This window comes from Anas acuta, chromosome 26 (genome assembly GCF_963932015.1).
Source record: "Anas acuta chromosome 26, bAnaAcu1.1, whole genome shotgun sequence".
Lineage (NCBI taxonomy): Eukaryota > Metazoa > Chordata > Aves > Anseriformes > Anatidae > Anas > Anas acuta.
This window is the reverse complement of record NC_089004.1, coordinates 3845968-3865002: the sequence shown is the minus strand read 5'-3', so window position 1 is coordinate 3865002 and position 19035 is coordinate 3845968. Positions and strand designations below refer to the sequence as shown.

Here is a 19035-nt window from a genome sequence, read left to right as displayed (position 1 = left end):
CAGGGGATGTCCAATATGATATTCCAGATGTTTCCTGATGACATAATGATAGGTCAGAACTCCAGGAATGCTCTGAGCTGTAAGAAGTGCAAGAAACCAAAGTAAAAGTGATTTAAAGGGATACCCTATCTAATTATAAACCTGGGACAGGTAAGGAAGTTCATCTGCAATTTCTGTGTTGCTGAATTTATGCTTACTACAAAGGATGGAATACTTTTGATTTACTAAAAGGAATTATAATTGAAGCAGGCAAATAAGGAGGTAACTAACGCTAACTACAGTTGCAGAGTAAATGAGATCTTTGTTGTTCCTGCTCTCCTTGTGCTTGGAAAGGTGTTTTTTGTAAAGTTAATGCATTTCCATCCTGTAAAGCAGTGCATATGACTCAGTTTTTGTGTTTACATAAAATGTTACAAGATCAAATAATTGTGGCTGAAAAGTCAGACCTCAAAAGATTAAATCAAACATATTTTCTGCCTAGCAAGCTCAGGATAAATCCCTGTCTCCTCTGTGCACTAGAAGTGTAGAGTACTATTTCATGGCAGAGGCTATTCCCAATCTCAGCCTGAGAAATGGGGAATTGGGTGTTCGGGATCAAACAGTGCGGAGCTTTAAGGAGTCTCTGGGAGTCCATAAGTCAAGCCCATTGCCTCCAGGGCCTGTAAATTGTGCATGGCTACGTGCTGTGGGTTAGTAGTGCTTGGCCTGTAAATCCATTCCTTCTCTGAATCTATGGCAAGCACATTTCTGAAAGGACGTGTGCCTAAGCCTGGGTCTTCATTATTGACAGGGGGCTGCTGCTGCACCCCAGGGCAGATCAGGATGAGTCCCAGGCAGGTGAGACCTGAGAGTGACTGCTCTGAGGGCACGCAGGAATTTTAAGGTTTGTAGATGCCACCAAGTATGTTTCCGATGTTAGCAACAGGGATAGCTTTCTCCCTATTGAATCACATGGGGTTTGGATTGAATTTACCTCTTTATGTTTTCCCCCCAACACTGTTAGTTACCATAGTGATGGCTACATGACTTTGTTGCATTTGTTTTATTTAAATATAGCAAAAGAAATTGCTAGAGCTTGGGATTCTGGCTTAGAAAATTAAATTTAAGAAAAGCCTAACAGCTACTCTCTGTTATAGGTGCACAAAATAGCTTTGGAAACCACAGAGTTTCTACCACAGAAAACCACAGAACCACACAATCCTATAATTTGAAGAATGGACAAACTTTTTTTGGCACTTCTTGTGGATGGAGGACCAAAGTTTAGCGTGAGGGAGTGTTTTTAGGCAGCTTGCAAACGGCTGCAAGCAACCAAGGACTCGCACAAGCTGAAATCCCCCATCCCTGCATGGGGTGAGCCACGGCCACAATTAACGCTCAAACTCCCCCAGCTGTGCTCATCGATGCTCTGCAGCAAGCTCTCAGAGAAGCACGAGGGTTTTCCATTCCAGCCTTCCATCTCAGGGTTTAAAACCCCTGAAAAAAGCTCCCTGCCTGCTCAGGGTGCCAGGGTGATGCTTGTCTCGGCAGGGCGCTGCTTTTCCCTCGAGAGCTGAGCCATGGCAGGGGCCCCGTGGGGCAGCAGGACGTGGGGTCAGGGCTCGGTGCTGTTTCAGCAGCACCAGGCTGAGCGTGTTATGGTATTTGCTGAAGAAGAGTTCCCATGTAGCTCGGGCTTAACTGACGCTTCTGAAGTCAGCAGGTGAGAGAAAACGGTTTTCAGCATAGCGAAACACAGCGCTCTGAAACCCAGCGTGGAATTAACTGACTTCAACCAGAAACGGCGCTGGAAGGTGGCTGGCGCTCAGATCTGCTTGCTAAAACTTTCACTTGGAACATCGTGCAGGATTTGTTAGTTTCTGTGCTTAACTAGCTCTATCTAATCTGGCAATCTATCTTGCAAGTGTAGTGAGCCCATCACTGTGGTATCTTATAAGAATATGTGTGAAAATCTTGTTTACAACGGACTCTACATTTCCTCCTATCGTGTTCGACTACGATTTTTTTTTTTTTTCTACTGTGTTGAAGTCAAATCCAGGGTAGCTGCAGATTGGAAGGGCACTTCTTGCCCTTTCGTGCTTCCTGCAGGCTCCCTGGGAGATGCTTGGGAGCTTTCGTGTTAATTAGAGCAAAATCACGTACAAGATTACGAGCTGACGTCCTGTTATTAAAATACGTTGCCGAGCGTTAGTGATTTCCTGCTGGCCAGGAGAAGCTTGCTAGCGTGGTAGAATCACACCGGCACATCTTTGGATGTACTAATTTAAGGCAATTAAAAAAAAGGGTTGACAATTACTCATAATAGAATGTGAGAAGAATGAGATCAGCATCTCTTTCTTTATGCTAAGAGATTATCTCGAAATTCAAGAACCTGCAGTTTCCTGTGAAGACCACACAAATATTATCATACATGCCGTCCCTTCGGCAATTAAAATAAAGTTGGTCATAGGCTTTTATTAATGTTTTGTGCCCCCAATCCTTCCCCACTTTCAGAGGCCTGTGTTTATACATCTTTATCTCTCTCTTTTTTTTTAATATTTATGTAAAAGAGGATGGCTTTGCCCTATTTTCAGATGAGTCGCAACAACTCTGAAAGCTCCGAGGACACAACCTGCTTATTTTTACAGGGGGAACAGCAACGCAGGAGACCATGTTCCCCACTGTTTATCATGATTTGAGCGTTGTCTGGTTACACGGCAGTGTGCAGATAAGAAGTGTCTTGTCTGAAGCCCTTCTAGTGAACAGGAGCAGAGGTAGCGGAGGTTTTGAGTCTCACAGCCAGACCTTTCACTGGAGCAAAGGGAAGTTTGGACATTCCCGTGCAGAGGTAATGGAGGAGGGAGGAGGACCATGCAAGCTCCTGCAGTGGTCCTGCAGAGGAGCCACACACATTTGTTTAAGGGGTGGTGAATGCAGTGAAATTTCTCTTTGCACCCAGGCAGTGTTCAGGGTTCATGTGCTTTGTGCCAGTCCACTGGCTACAGCTGTCTCCCGCAAGAGTAATTTGGGAAAATATAAAAGTGGCCAGACTGAAGGCTCACCTAGCTTCTACTAGAGGTCAGCACAGGTGGCTGGATATGAGCTGAGCTTGATAAGGAGGTCATGATGCTGCCAGGCATCCTGCTGCTGGCCATCTCTGTCTCGGGACCTTCTTGAGCCAGATATGGGACTGTGCACCGAGAGGTGGCTGTACTGAGTGCACTGAGGGGGCAAACCTCCTTGTCTTTTTTTAATTATGTTAAGAAAGGGGAATAGTGTAAGATAGCATTGTACCACTGAACCCTGGAATGGCTAAAAAAATATTCCCAATTCCTCAGAAAGAGCAAGGGAAAGAGATTACTATGGAAAGGTAAGGGTAAGAATTAATTTCAAAAAAATCATTCTTAAGGCTATGCTGAAGTCATGCTGAAATATGAAAATCTTTGGCTATGGGGAAAGAGAAGGAAATACCTAGAACTGTTGCAACAATGCATGTGCTAAGTTTAGAACATCTTTAAGTCATCCTCACTTTCTGGAATTAGGTTGTGCAATTTTTTTCTAGCAAATAAATGAGTTTTGTTTTTAATGAAGAAATGTTAAATCTCCCTTATATTTCACTTTGAAAGAGCTATAAAAGTGAAATGTGGAACTCATTCTTCCATGTCAATGATTAGAAGCCTAAAATACATCTGTTCCACATGAACAACTGCAGACTTTGCTTTCACAGAAGAATAGCTATATTAGTACTTTCTTTAAATGTATTCCTGTTGATTTCATTCCTGTATTCTAACTTGTAAAGTCAGAAAAATGTCACAATCTTGATTAAAATCAATTTCACAGTATCCAGATGTTAAGAAAAAATACTTCAATATTAAGCTAAGTCTGTGTGTTTAACTAACAGTGATTTTGTTTGAGAAGTATCAAGGCTCACAGCTAAACTGTTGCTGCAAAAACAGAGAAGACTCATCAGAGTTTCAAAGTAATTGCATAAATATACTGCCTGGACTTATGATCTCATTTACAGCTGTGGAAGAGCTTTTGGGGGGGCTCTATTTGACTTGCTGCAGATATTTACTCCTGTAGCTCTTGCAGTATCCAGCATGTGTCAAATTAGTTTTCAGAATGTGGATTACTGGTTAACTTTTCCTCCAGAATAGTAAGTATCTCTCTTAACTCCTGAGATCTAGGTAGGGTTCAAAATTATTAGGCGAATTTAAGCTTTTGAGAATGAGTTATGAAGGTATTTTAACCTGTGTTGTGAATTTATGTTTAAATTCCACTACTGTTCTATTGGAATTTTGCACTGAGCTCTTGAGAGCAAGGATAATTTATGTACAAGGATGCCTTAAAATAAGCCTCCGTAATTACAAAAATGCAGTGTTTAAATTTATAGTAAAAACCCACACACTGCTGGCAAAACTATAACTGCATCTGGAAAACATTAAGGATGCTATTAAAATAGTCTAGCATAAACTAGAAATGAGACTGAAATTACAGTGTTGCTTACTTAACCATTTTTAGGAAGTATATTTTGAATACGATCTACTTTCCTATTTGATTTTTTTGATAAAACACCATGTTGTATCTTGTTTATTCCAGAGAATGAGTTGTGTTCTCTGTTATCTATTCTAGAAAAACCCATAGCTCAGATTTTTCAGTCTTCTTACAATCACTGATATTTTAAAACATAAGCAGGTGGTTGTTGGTCTAGCCATCAGGGAAGAAGTAACAGGGAAATCTCGAAGGAGAAAAAAAAATCACAGGAATTAAAGATTTTATTAAAAAGATGAAATGTTTTCAAACATTGAAAAATTACGTTTTTATAAAAACAGAAATAGGCAAAATACCCATTTGTCTTCTATTTACATATACAATATTTCTCACTGTATAAAATTATTTACAATATATAAAAAAATTACAGTAAAATAGGTTATTTTCTTACAAGACATCAAGCCCTGTACTTCTAGTGTAGATCATGGCAAACAAGAATATTATTGCACCTGTGAAAAAAACAGTCTAACAATAGGAGTGTTCTCTTAGCCATGCCTTCAACTGAGATCTAAAATAACATCGGTAGCTACAGTAACATTCATTTAATCTCTTCTAGGGTCAACTTCAGGCAGTTTCCATACAAACATTGTCTCATAAAGCTTAGGACTGGGCAGTTAGAATCGGAAAAAAAAAACATATTTACAGCTTCTATACAATCTGTATGGAGTCTTATGGAGTTTACCCTTCACAGAAGCTGCATAAATAACCCCTATTCTCCTGAATGGAACGGCAGGTTCACTGATACAGTCACGTCAAATTCTCTGCAGGAGATGACTGGCTAAGTCTCCTTGTGTCAAATCCTCCTCGGCTTCCACTGCTAGAGTGTCGGTGCCTCCCTACGTAGTACCAGCTACAGGTTTTTAACAATTCTGCACCTGAGCAGTTAAATAGCGTCCACTGTTCGCAGGTCAGAGTCTCTGGGGCTACATGTGCCGTTTCATGTGCAAAGCCAGGTGGTCTGACCTGGAGAACGCTCTGTCGCAGAGGTGGCACTGGAAGGGCCGGTGGCCGGTGTGCTTGCGATAGTGACGGGTGAGCTCGTCGGAGCGAGCGAACTTCCAGCCGCAGCCTTCCCAGTTGCAGTGATAGGGCTTTTCACCTGTTGGAGAAATCACAGAGACTGTGACTCAGCACGGCACTCCCACATACAGACAGCATCACACGCTAGGCAACTTTCTGTTTTTATCTCAGCATATCCTTTTATTTCCTACCAAGTTCTCTGCAGTAAGCTCCAAGTAATATTGAGCCATGAGACTACTTGAGCAATTCCTTTACTATCCTGTACCTTCACTGAGCCTTCTGAGAAAGGGCATTGGACAATATGAGCCCTTACAACAGCTTTGACCCACATATGCATTGGAAAACACTTGGATATTATAGGTCTGATCACCTGTCACAGCCCAACAGTTAAAGTTTTTGGAGTTTAGAGACTACAGGGTTAAAACTCAGCCTGTGCTCTGCATGCAAACTGTTTTACACAGGTGGCTATCCCAACCCGCAAGCAACGTATCTACGAACGAAGCATCGAGCTGTATTTACCTGTGTGTGTCCTGAGGTGGGCCTTCAGGTGCGAACTCTTGGTGTAGGTCTTCCCACAGCCTGCATAGGTGCACGTGTGAGTGGCTGTCCTCTTCCGAGGCCAGGAGCGCCGTCCTCTTTTTGGCTTGGAGTCCAGCAGCTCCAGAGGCGAGGAAGGAGGGGTGAGCATGCCTCTGGGAGCAGAGGGTTGTAAGGGCAGGCTGTCCTCGAAAAGGCCAAACTGGGAGGTGTTCTGGTACTGGAGATGGGTCTGCGGGTGGTGGAAGCCGGAGCCTGGGTGGTAGCTTTGCTGGAAGGACACGGACGAGGTGCACATCATCTGCGTGTGGCAGTCACTCACCATGAGATCATCTGGGCTCAGCGGGGGCGTCTCTGCCCCAGGGATCTGGGGAGAGCTGGCCACCCGGGGCTGCTCGTAGGCCATCATGCAGGTTGCGTTGCCCTCCTGCTTGATCTTCGGGCAAGCCTGGGGCACCAGACCCATGACTGGCCCATAATTGTCCATGTCAGGCTCGGGCTTAATGTTCTCGACGAACTGCGGGCCCCCGAAGCTGGGCGTCACGAAGAACCGCCCGTGGACGTTGCCAGGTGGGCAGTAGTTGGAGTCCATCTCGGAGCGGATCATCTCCGGCATGAGGCCGGCGTTGTAGGGCGGAGGGCTGCCCTGCTCCAGGGCACTGTAGCATCCCGGGGACGGATTTGTCTGGTAAAAGCCGCTGCTCTCCCCTTGCGTGGGGGGATAGTCCCCGCCGGCAGCGCCCTGGCCGTAGCCGTCGCTGCCCATGGAAAGGATAAAATCCAGCACGTTGTTGAGGTCTTCATCCTCTTTGCGAGGCGAGAGGCTGCCCCAGGTGCCAGCGGGGGCCTTGGCCTCCTGGTCGCACTTCCACCTCTGGGGGAGAAAGAAAAGGCAGAAGGTTAGCGGCGCTGTTTGGGGAACACGGAGGGGTTTGGAGGGCTGCGGGCTTAGGGAGCAGCGGGGCCGCGGCACCGCCGCGCACCCCTGCGATGAGCGGCGCCGGCCTCAGCGCGGCGGGGCCGGAGGGGGCTGCTGGTGGTGGTGGTGGTGGTGGTGGTGGGGTGGGCAGGGGCCGGACTCACTTCGTGGAGGGCTTTCTCTCGGCAGGGGCTGGCGAAGGTGGCGAAGGAGGGCAGGATGGTGTCGCTCAGCGCCATGGTGCGGCCGGGCGGGACGGCGGACGGCGCGGCGCGGCGAGCCGCCCTCCCCACCTTATAACGCGGGCGCGGGCGCCCTCAAGCCAATTGCAGGGAGCGGAGGAAACGCGTCCCGGACGGGGCGGGCGTGAGGCAGCGGCTTGAGCGCAGCCTAAATTTAGCCCCGGTATAAAAGGACGCGAACAGCTCCAACCGAGCCCGAACGGGGCGGAGAGGGGCGGAGCGGGGCCGTGAAGGGCCCACGCGGGCCCCCCCCCCCCCCCACACTCCCCCCTCGCCGCCTCTCCTCAGCGCGGGGTCCGTCGGTCTCGAAGCCGGGACCCCCGCCTCGGGTCGCTGCCTCCGGCTGGGGTCGGCTCCGGGGACCGCTGAGGGTTCCTTGCCCTCGGGACCCCCCCGAGCTGAGGGGATCCTGAGGGGACTCTGCCCTCGGGACCCCAGAGCTGAGGGGACCCTGCCTCCCCTGGGGACTCTGAGGGATGAGGGGCCACGGAAGGTGTTCCTGTCCTGGGGACGCTGAGGGGACTCTCTGGGACATGAGGGGACGCCAGTGGGTCTGTGCTCCAAGTGACACTGAGGGACCTGCTGTAAAACAGGGAACACTCCTTGCCCCATGGATGCTGAGGAAGGTGTGAATGAGGGTTTTGATCCCCCCACCTCACAGCAGCTGCCCCACAGCCTGGCCTCATCCCTGGGCTGTGCCCCAGAAAAAGAGTTTGAGCTGAGTGGGAGCAGGAGGTGCAACAAGCACAGCATGGGATGCACAGCACCGGTCACCCTCCAGCCTCACAGACCCACTTCAGTACTGTAGGACAGTTTTTTTGCACCACTCGCAAGCGGTCTCCCTGCGAGGAAAAAGCTGGAGACTTGCGTTTAATGGAAGCTCGGGTCTCTAGCAGAGTTTCCATTTGCTGCACAAAGATTGCCAAAATCAACGTTTCCTTATGACATTATGAGAGAAATAATGCAAGTAGCTTCTGTGATCTGCTTTGTCTGTAGCCAAATCATGGTCCTGGGCTGAATTTTTTCGAAGGGAAGACTGTTCTTCTCCCTTACCTTGGCCTCTAGCTCGGATGCCCAGTCAGAAGGAGCTATTCTCCAACAATTTTTGCTAATGTGGCTCAGACTCCTGTTTTTGAGAATCACAGCTGCTTGGCAGCCAGCCAAGACCAAAACAGCAAAAGTGGCAATTCTGAAATTGGGGAAAACGACGATCTATCACAGGATAGACCGATTCTTTGAGAGCCTGTTCAGAGAAAGAGCCAAGCTTTCCCTGTACCTCCTCCATATTGCAATCACTTCTGAAAGGATTTCTAAGTGAGCTAGAGATCAGAAGAGTGTGGGAGAACAACCCTCACTTTTATATGCTGTGTGCCCCGGGAGAGGAAAAACGATGGCCCTTGATGGGTTCTGGTTCTCAGAAACATTTTGAACATGTTCACTAGAGCCCATCCCAGGCTTGTGGCTGTATGCAGCCATCTCGGGAAAGCACAGTTGCTAGGGTGAATAAATGATCTTTTCAATAGCTACACATGTTTTAAAATAATGAATATCTCTTGTATAACTTTCTATAGTTTTTATTCTAAAAGTTCACAGGATGGCCAGGAGGAGCAGCCAAACTTCTGTGACTGGAGCAGAATCAATACACTGAATGCATGGTAACGAAGTACACAAAGATGTATGACTCATAGCTATGTAATGTCACACTTGTGTAATCTTTCAATGTAAACTCTTTTCCTCTAATAAAATGTTAGTAAGTGTACAATACGTATATATGGTGCTGTGAGTCAGCCAAGAAAATATACTCAGATGAATTCCGAATGAATGTGAATGTTCCCTTGATAACACACCCTGAATGTCTGTGTCAGTTTATGTGCTTGTGATTTCAGCAACAGCTATAACAAAATATTTTGTTTCTAGGATATACAACTGTATGTGTACATTTCACTGAGAAGTCTAGTCAGATGCTGACTGCTATTAGGCACTGAAAGGACGTTTGCTGGTAGCCCTGCACTGACTGTCACCTAACTGTCATGTTTTTTTCTATGCATAAAGGAAATGTTTAGTGGGTAGTGAGGATGAAAGCCAAATTAATGAAATAATCATTTAACCGCCTTTAGTTTCTTTTTGTTTTCCAATAAAGCTGCAAAGCTAAAAAAATGTTGCTATATTAAACTTGGTAAGATGAATGCGAGAATTTATTTACGTTGTGAGTCACTAGTTCTGTACAAATTGAGTACAACGTTGCCATGACCTTCCACTTGGTTTGTGGTTGTGCTAAATTTTCTGACTTTTTTTTTTTTTTTTTTTTTTTTTTTTCCCTGTATGCAACGTTTATTTAAAATATCTAAAATCGAGACTCTGGCACTGATCTCACTTATGACAGCATAGATCAGGAGTGATGCCACTGGTGTATAAATGTGAAGAATGTGAGATTAAAAGGTATTTGTTAATCTGCTGTGGGTAGAGGAGAACTAAATGAAGTGTGATTTGTCTTTCTGCCAAAGTAAACACAGGCTCTACCATTTTTGTATGACAAAGTTGATTTTTATAGGTGTTGCTGCTGATTCTGTTGTTGCTTTTACATCAAGAACTTTTGAAGGGATTGTAGTCAAGATTCCACAAGTTAATAAAAGATTCAGAGCTGGGGCTGTGTGATGAACTGCACCTTTGGTGAAACTGCAACTGGATCAGTTGGTGAGAATACCCACGTCACCTGGCTTCTAGAGCATTCTGAGTCATTGCAGAACTCAAATAAACAAACAAAAGAAGCTCTCCTTTCTCATGAAATTGTTCTCAGAAAGCCCTGACTCGCATCTAGAGCTAACGTAATAACAGCAGAGTAAACAAGATGAGAATTAGACCTCATAGAACACTGTTCAGAATTGCAGTGATAGTAATGCTATGACCAATCACTACATATTTAAATGAGGCAAACATTATCATAGGATTTCTGTCTGCCCGTATCTGTATCTCAGATTGCCATAGTTCTGTTGACTCACAAGTTTTTGGTTAATTCAAACTGCAGATTCTGAATGAGTACTTTTAAAAGTCTAATCTCAAAGAAGAAGTTGGTAAAATGATGTAAACAACCACATAAAATGAAATATATAGGTATTTTTAAGATAGGCATCTCGTAATTCCAGAACAGTGATTTAATCCTGTAAGCCTTTTATTTGATTAAAGTAACATCACAAATTAATTTGATAAAGGAGCCTTTTTGACCAGACCTTTCATGACTGGAGTTTGTTCCCATACAAAAACTTAAATGTTCACCTTCATCTTTTTGATAACTTTAAGCTGATGGGGCTCTTGAGGCTTTTGATACAACGTGTTTTCCTTTATTTATTTATTTATTTATTTATTTATTTATTTATTTATTTGTGATTCTCCTCTGAACTGTGTGCATATTTTCAAAATCTTTCTTGAAGGTTGAGCACCAGGAACATGAAGCAGCACACAAATGTGTTACCCCTCTTTAGCCAAGGACTGCACTTGTGCATTTCCAGTTATGGCGTTGCACTGGAAGCTCACAGGTGAGTCACTTTCACAAAGCCCTCCTCTCTCCCACCTCCTTCACGGCACCTCAACTTCCCAGCCAAGGGTACCACCACCATGCAAATATGCTCAGCACTCAGTACTGGCTCAAGGCTTTTCAACTGGATTTAGTTTTGGTGACACCAGAATATATGGGGCACAAGAGAAGACTGAAAAGTAGAAGAGAGCCCTGGGTGGGAGTGATGGGGGGGCCATGTTGCAGGGCTGGGAGGCATCATCAGAGGCTTGGAGCAACTGGGAGGAATCCAGCTTATTAAGGCTGCACAGAGAGGAGGTGAAGACTCTGTGTGGGCAGCAGCTAGTGTATTGCCCTTACTTCCTGTAAGAAAAGGTACCACTAAAGGAGGCATCTCAAAGCAGCCACCTCCAGCAGGGCAATTTTGCTGCCATCAGTGTTCTGTTGGCCTGGGTAACAATCTGGTTTTGCCTACGCCAAAAAGCAGAGCTGCCTGCATTTTTAGTTCCTAGAAGCTTTAAAGCTTCTCTGTATGGCCATGCATGGTGTTTATTTCTGTATTGATAGTGAAGCAGTTATAATAATTATTAAACAATAGCATGTCCTTCTAATTATATAGCACTTCCTTGATCTTTGTCATCTAAGACTTTATCAGTAGCAGTTTCTGTTTTCTTCCAGGTCATTGTTAGCAATGTTGAATTGTAAGTGACGATAAAAAAGATCAAGAACTAATAAACCTGCTTGATTAAAATTAAATTAGATTTCAAGATGTATCACCTTGTGTTTGGACCAATTTGCGTGTGCACACCATATTGATTTGTCATTTTCTTGTTTCTTATTGTGAAAATCATATTGCATAAGGCAAATCCTTACAGAGATTTGCTTGTTACATCAGCACTGCTGCCTTATTTAAAACACTGTCAAAAGCCATTGTCATTAGCTAAACTAACTCTCTTTATTTATGATTCTTTTTCTGTATTAAGTCCTTCCAGTATTTTGCCCAGGTTTATATAACACAGATGAGCCTATGTGGGTCATTCTGTTTACCCTGTTAAAATATTGACATAATATTAACATTCTTCAAGTCACCTGGGGCTTCCCCACTGTTCTGAAATTGATTGATAATAAACATTAACCATCTGGATATGTCCTTAGTTGGTTCTTTTGAAACACTTACTTATAAGTTACCCAGACCTGGCAACTTAATATTGTTTGAGTTGAGCAGCAGTTGTTTTAACATCCTCCTTAGTTACTGGAATGGAAAGTATTTCAACATCATTATTGTCTGATCTGAATGCAGCATCTGGCTTTTTTCCCAAAGAGAGAACAGAAGTATTTTTTAGCACTTCTGCTTTTTCAGCATTATTATTGACAGGTCTATCATTTCCATTCATTGTGATGGCAATCTTAATTTGTTTTAGTGAAAGCCTTATTAGCTCATTTCACAAAGATTAACAAATGTCAGCTGTTGATACTTTAAAGCACTGCATGCAGACTTCCATAGATACAAAGTAAAATTAAGCTTAAAGTCCTTTTCAATAAATAAGTCTACTTATAAAAAAGAAAAGCTGTCTCAGAAATACTCAAGGAAATGCTGTTCCTGTCATTAAAGCAAGCTCATGGTACAATAAATCATGCAAAAAGTCAGATGTCTCATGAATTTAATTGAGGTTAAGTATGTATTGTTACACCAGTTTGCTATGTGAGGGATGGTAGTATTCAGCTGTAAATTATTCTTTGTCATTTTTGATTCGGGGACTCTTCAGACCCAAACATTTTATGCCAGTTTTTAAATTATCAGCTCTGTTTAGGTATGTAGTTGTGTTTCTGCCAGCATTTACTGACATGTGTGTCGAACGCACATATGTTGTATTGCAGATGTCCCTTTCAGCTGTCAATTAAAAACACATTTGACAGATCTTTCATTTTTTTACAGAACTGTGAAATGATACCACAGTTTCAAAAACCATACTGACGTTTAATTTTATCAGTGAAATTGCCTAGATTATTGGGCACTGATTATGAATAACTATTTTCAATTGCTGCCAAATAGTTTTCATTACAGAATCAGTAGTAAAGAGGTGTACAAGTAACGGTGTGGGAGAGGCCAGAAAGTACTTATTTGGTTTCATTCAGAAAAATAACTGTTGTTATTAACAAACATATAATAGGTGAGGTCGAGAGCCCAGTAAGATGAAACTCGAAAGGCAGAGCTCGTCTCTGCCCTAGCAAGTTGCAGATAATATTTGGGAACCAGCATGGGGCAGGGAAGTGAAATGGGATTCAGTGCAAGTAAGAAAGTGGAAGCACAGCCTGAACAAACTGTTTGCCTATCAACAGCTTCCTTGGACATGCCTGCCTCCCCTGGGCAAGGTATACAACTCTGCCTTCTTCCCCCTTGCAAATATACAAGTTGGCACAGTGCCACTAACTCGGGCCATGGGTAATAGTGCTTGAGTTTTGAAGTAAAAGCTTCCATTAACCCTAAGAGATCATAATAGATTGAAATAATAATAATAATAATCCTGGAATAGACTGGGTATTGCATCGTGAGTTTTCATACTTGTCATGTCCTTCCTGGTCTGTGTTTTAGGAAAGAACCTACATAATTTACTGGAGATGACAGGAGAAAAAGTAAAATGATGTATTATCTCTTATGTCCATTCGGAACAATTAGTAGTGTTGTAAGACATGCAAAGTTAACTGGTTTTAGAAGTGAGAACTGTGTTTGGGGTTTAATTAATGCAGGAAAAAAATCTGTTTGAGGGAACTTCAAAGAGCTAATCAGATGCACTTTTCTTTCTTTTTAATTTGTAAGATCTGTTCCAGTCTGAGTCAGCATGGCAGATGCAGATGGCTTTCTTAGCAGATTTTTTGTCACTTTGAAGTTCACGGTTTTTAACTGGGGGAGGGAGAGAAGACTGGACAAAGCTCAAAACCAGCCACAAGCAGAGAACTACTTAGAAGTGAGGAAGGGTTTTTTTGATTGTTTGTTTTGATTTTTTTTAATTCCCCTCACTGATGTGCACAGTATCTTTATGGGTTATGGTTTTATCTGATAAGTAGAGGATAAGTCACCAAACACTCAAAGTAGGAGTTCATATAGGGTGTAGGGTGGTAAGCCTTGTTTAACATGATGAACATGTGGGGTTTAGTTCTCCTTTACAGAATGCCTTCTTTGTACTGCACCTGTATTATTTATTAGTCATATGTCCTGCAGTTGTGTAATGGGAAATACTGGAGCAAGCATTTCATTAACTGTGACACTGTTAATTGGTATTGCTTGCTGCCTGGAATTACTTTCCCTGTTTGAATACATGGAAGTATGAATCAGAGCTTAGTGAATTAGCCAGTGAGAGGAAGACAGGCATCTTTGCATGATAGGCTGTATGTATAGAGCAGCTGATCTCATTTGTCTTCCTGGACTGTGAAGTCCTCAGACTTAGATCACTGAAGTATTCAGAATGGTATATATATTTTCCATGATCACAATTTGTTATATCATTATGATTAAGCTTTGAAACTTCAGTGAGATATTTTGGGACAGACTTTTTCCAGAGGCTTATGACCGTTGTGAACACTTTTTTTTTTTCCTTGAGCTATTAATGCCTACCCTTTTAGGATATTTATACATTTAAATTCCTGGATACCTCTGAGCTCAGGAGCAGTGTTTTGCATCTTGTAGAAAACGCTTTCCATTCAGAAACAACAGTTCAACTTATTTTTTCATGCACCCTGAAAATTTACTCTGAAGTGTTGAGCTGATATGCCTTCAAAGAATGTCACACCTATTACTGACACTAAGCTCTATGGGGAAATTAAGTGCCAAATTTCAGGGTTGATATTGATCGAAATTATTCATACTTGGTGCTATAGCAGATATAGTATACACAGCAATTACAGTTCAAGAGCATAACGCTGTTGAAATCCCTTGAACGGTTACAGCTATTCTTGAGCAATAAAATTCTTTTCAAGGGACAGCCTAGTACAATGCAACTTTGTAGAATGAGTTGTGAAATTTTCTTTTCATTTGCCACATAAAGTGCCAAATAAATGTTTGCAATAAAAATACAAGCCTGGGAAGAACGTGTTTTGCCAATTACAGCATAATGTGGGCTACAAAGAAGCGTTCAGAATGGAGTTCAGTATGGATGTTAGGATCAGGTTACAGCAGGGAAAAAGAGGGCATTAATTTGCCAAACAACTGCTAGGATTTTATCCTGCATTTGCAAGGAAAATCGTTGCCTTTGGAAGAAAAAAAAAAGAGATGGGGCTCATTCTGTGCAAGCTGAATATGGAGAGGAGAAGCAGGCAGTCTTTGCTTGGCAGGCAAGCAGAGCACCAGGACTGCAGAACACAGATTGATGGTTGCCGATCCGCTCTGTGTGGTTGCCACATTTAGCTTCTCCAGTTGGCCAGCACCAGCGGGGGGGCACAGAGTGGGATTAAAGCTTTCGGAGCAGAAGTGGTACAAGCCACACTGGGCCCGGTGGTGACAATTTAAGGGGCCCTTTCTCCTGTTGCTCAAGAGCTCGCATGATTCACCCTGTTCCCTTTTTCTGAGTTTCAGATCACAGAAAACTGAGTTATTTTTCAGCATAACTTTTACTTCAGCCTAAAGTTAGATACCGAAACGCTGTGCCTGTAACTACAGCTTCGCTCAGCCTGACAATGCTCTCCCACTAAAACTATGGCAGCGTTTGCCGAAAACATGCAGAATGTGGACCATCGTGTTCTTTACTTCTTCTTGGGCCGTTTTCTGCCTTCTTTTGCTTAAAAACCACCTGCTCCGCGGAGATGGCAAAGTGTCTCATTCACATGAAATCAGCGCGCAGCAGCTAGCCAAGAGGCAGTGGCGTGTGTGAGTGAGAGGGGATCCTTTGCAGCCTTTATATACCAGAGTTATTTTTAACCACAGCCTCCATGCTTATTACAGTGTTTCCTCTCTCAGACGCTCAGGAAGCCCACTTGGCTCTGTTTCCTGCTAACATGCGGCCCTGGCTCGCAAAATCTCTGAGAACAACAGGCCTGAGACTGCTCGGCTCCATTAAAAAAACTGGCAACTTTTCAAGCCCTGACAGAAAACCTTTGAAAGCTCTGGATTTCCTCCAGCTAACGTATGAGGCTCCTACATCGGTGACAAATTAGACTGAAACAGCACAAAATGCTCCTATGTAAATAGCCCTTTTTTTTTTTTTTTCTGCGTTTACCTTTTTAATAGTTCAAACTTTATTTATAGTTATTTCTCGGGATGGAAAAAATATTTTTATATATATATATTTTTTCCCCAAAGATGGGTTCTAGTGAAATGTTTTCCTTGTTTGTTTGTTTGTTTTTTTCTTTTTCCTTCGAGATTTTTTTTTGTGACGGTTTTCTTAGGCTCCAGGAGCAACCTTTCCTTCCTGGAAACCAGGACAAAATGGCTGTTGTGAGCTCTTCAGTAAAAGGCCCGTGTCCAGCGCTGAGTGCAGGTCTCCAACCGCTGCCATTCCACAACTATTAAATAATAGTTATAGCAGGCTCAACTGACTTCTGATTTCCTGAGAGACAGCAGAAGAGGTCAGTTGCACTTTATCGGTGCCTTTGCCCACGCATTTCAGGCATAACGTTAGTCTGCCATGGTTTATTTTTTCTTGGGACTTTTTGCTGCAATTCCAAAGGGACTGCTGCTTCCAAAAATGCCTCCACGTATCAGAATAGATGTGACCTTCAACACCGAGAATGCTATTTTCTCCTGAGTTTACATTTTACAATATACTAGGAAATCTTACCATCAAGCAACGTCTCATGTCTGTCAGTAAGAATGACCTGGGATCGTGGACAACTCCAGAACAGTGGAGCTAAGTGATTTTCTAATGTTCTAGGAGCATTTCCAGTAGTCTCATCATTATCTGAGTCATCAGCACCTTAAGGATTATTTGTGCACCCTAGGCATGAACAAGAACCATCTGTACCATCTACCTGGCCTCTCTAGACCAAGTATTTATTGAGACGCTGGAGGCACAAACACGATCATTGCAGGAGCAGGTTCACTGGCATGGGATGATTGCCCTGCCCTGCCCTAGCTGGGCAGTGATGTGCATTTATTCTCCCCATTTTAAACATTCACAGCCTGGGCATGTAGGCTAAGGAACTGGAAGGTTCTGTTTGTGCTTAAAGGAGAAAGTGAGAGATAATTCATCCCGCCCTGGAGTGATATGGCCAGTTCTTGGACAGCTAAAGGCAATTGCAGGTAGTACTGTTCCAGCTCCACAGATTTACAAAGCTCTTTTTTTTTTTATATATTATTATTATTATTTTTCCTTTTCAAAGGGCTCTCTTCAGTCCTTCGTTATTCTCATTCACACCCCTGAATCACTAGGTTATGTCTCATAGAATATATATATGCATTTTTGCTGTGTGCTTTTCCCTTGGACCTTGTCTATTGTGTGAGGGCATCTCCAATGGTAAGAATCAGCTATAGCACAGGGCAGAGAGTAAAATTAGTTTCTATGTTATTGATATTGATAACACTGCTCGAGCAGCTGTGGTTTGCTCTATCTGTGACAATGAAATACTGAACTGGGAGCTGGAGGTATCAAGCACAATCTTGAATGAGTAACTACTACCATCTCTCAGATGACCCTTATTCTGATTGAAATCAATTCACTCCCAAAGTTATCTGCATTTCACACAGATGTGGTTAACTTTTTCAGTTTAAAATTACTGCTGTGAGACAATAAAAATGTAAACAGCTTTTAGATGTGAAAGATGAATCCCATGTTTTGTAGTTTTAGCAACTTATTCTGTTGTTCATTCTTTGTTTAGGGCTTTAATCTCATGTCAACAGCTGGGCTTTGGGTGTGCCAGGGGCACTCTCCTTTGGATGAATCCTGGCAAGCAAGCCTTTCAAATTCAGGATATCATTTTGGCAAATGATCTTTACTTTGCAAATGCAATTTTTGCAGTTATAATCAAAGTTCATAGCATTTTCCACCCTACCTCTCTGTGTAGTTTATGGAAAAAGTGGTGTGCAATGGCAGATTCACATTTATTTTCAGGCAGGAAACCAAGAATGCAAAAATGCATCATGAACTGAAGGGTCAGGGTGAAGGCTTTTTAAAACAGAATCAAGGTGTTTGGGTTGCATTTATCAAGCGTAGTCAAGCGGTCTAAAATTGACTTGTTTTGATGCTATTTGGAGCTCACTGTAATGAAAAACTGACTCTGTGCAGATTGACTTTCTGCGTCACAACCCGTCTTGGGATAGTAATACCAACAAGGACAATTAGTTTAACTGTCGTTCACAATTGCTGTTTGTTTGTACTGGATGGTTTATGGTAGAAACTGCAGGACAGCCTTCCATTCGAGCTCGTGCCAGTGGCCTCAGTAATTGCCCACTAGTCTCTGAAGGACAGACTCACCAAGGACTTTCAAAGCTAACTTACCCTCCTTCAAATATAACTGAAATTTATAGCTAGCAGCTTCTAAAATAACTCACTTCTCTACCACCTCCAAAAACAGCTCTGGGACCATGTGGCCTTGTGGTTATGGCTCTGGGGTTGTGGTGATGAAGTCAGAGATTCAAATCCAGTTGTAGGGAGATAAAAAGCTTCAAAGAAAGTGAAACTGTTTTTGCCTTGATTATGTGGAACTAATAACACTTCATTCTACTTACACCTGAAAAACAAAATTCAGAGCTAAAAATAAGGCATGGAGCTGAGGGGTCAGATCCCATGTCCTGTTTGGAGATGTGCTGTAGATAAAAACATGTGGCTGGTGTGGAGAGAGCGCTTAATCTGATGTGTCAGAGGGGTTTGCATTTCTTCAGTACATCATATCAAGGGGCAGGGTGATAAAAGTCAAGGTCTGAACCTCCATATAAAGAGGTTGAAAAGGTCAACTGTATTTTTTAGCATACCTTTCAACTGACCGACTGAGGGCTTGAGGTTTGTGATCTGTGTTTGCTAGAGCAGCCCCGAGGTTTGTCCTAAGCTCTTAGTGGACATTACAGTGCACGGAGGGAGTTGTGAGAATCCTAAGGATGCTCCCTGGAAAGTGTTATTATGGCACATTAATTAGTAAATGTAAATAGGATAATAACTGTGTAATTGTACACTATAAAGGCTCAGGGTGGACAGGGTGTCCTCTGCTGTTAGAAAGCTGTTTCCTGGACTGCAGTGTCTGTGTCTTCTCTCACATTTTAGGGTCCTTCTACTATAGGGTCCCATAGGTTTTAATGAGCTGTCAGACAAAGCAGATGTGCTTCAGGTGGAAGATGTAAGAGCCTACCACTGTCA

At 43.1% G+C, this 19035-nt stretch overlaps 1 protein-coding gene across 1 annotated transcript; it reads right to left on the bottom strand.

Moving 5' to 3' along the window:
- Positions 1-4733: 4733 nt before the first annotated feature.
- KLF2 (KLF transcription factor 2) lies at positions 4734-7326 on the bottom strand. Its single transcript, XM_068661529.1, has 3 exons — positions 7168-7326; positions 6067-6958; positions 4734-5626 (listed from the first exon to the last, which is right to left on the bottom strand). Exons 1-3 carry the CDS (start codon positions 7240-7242, stop codon positions 5451-5453), a joined length of 1143 nt encoding a protein of 380 aa, XP_068517630.1. The 5' UTR covers positions 7243-7326; the 3' UTR covers positions 4734-5450.
- Between the last annotated feature and the right edge of the window lie 11709 nt (positions 7327-19035).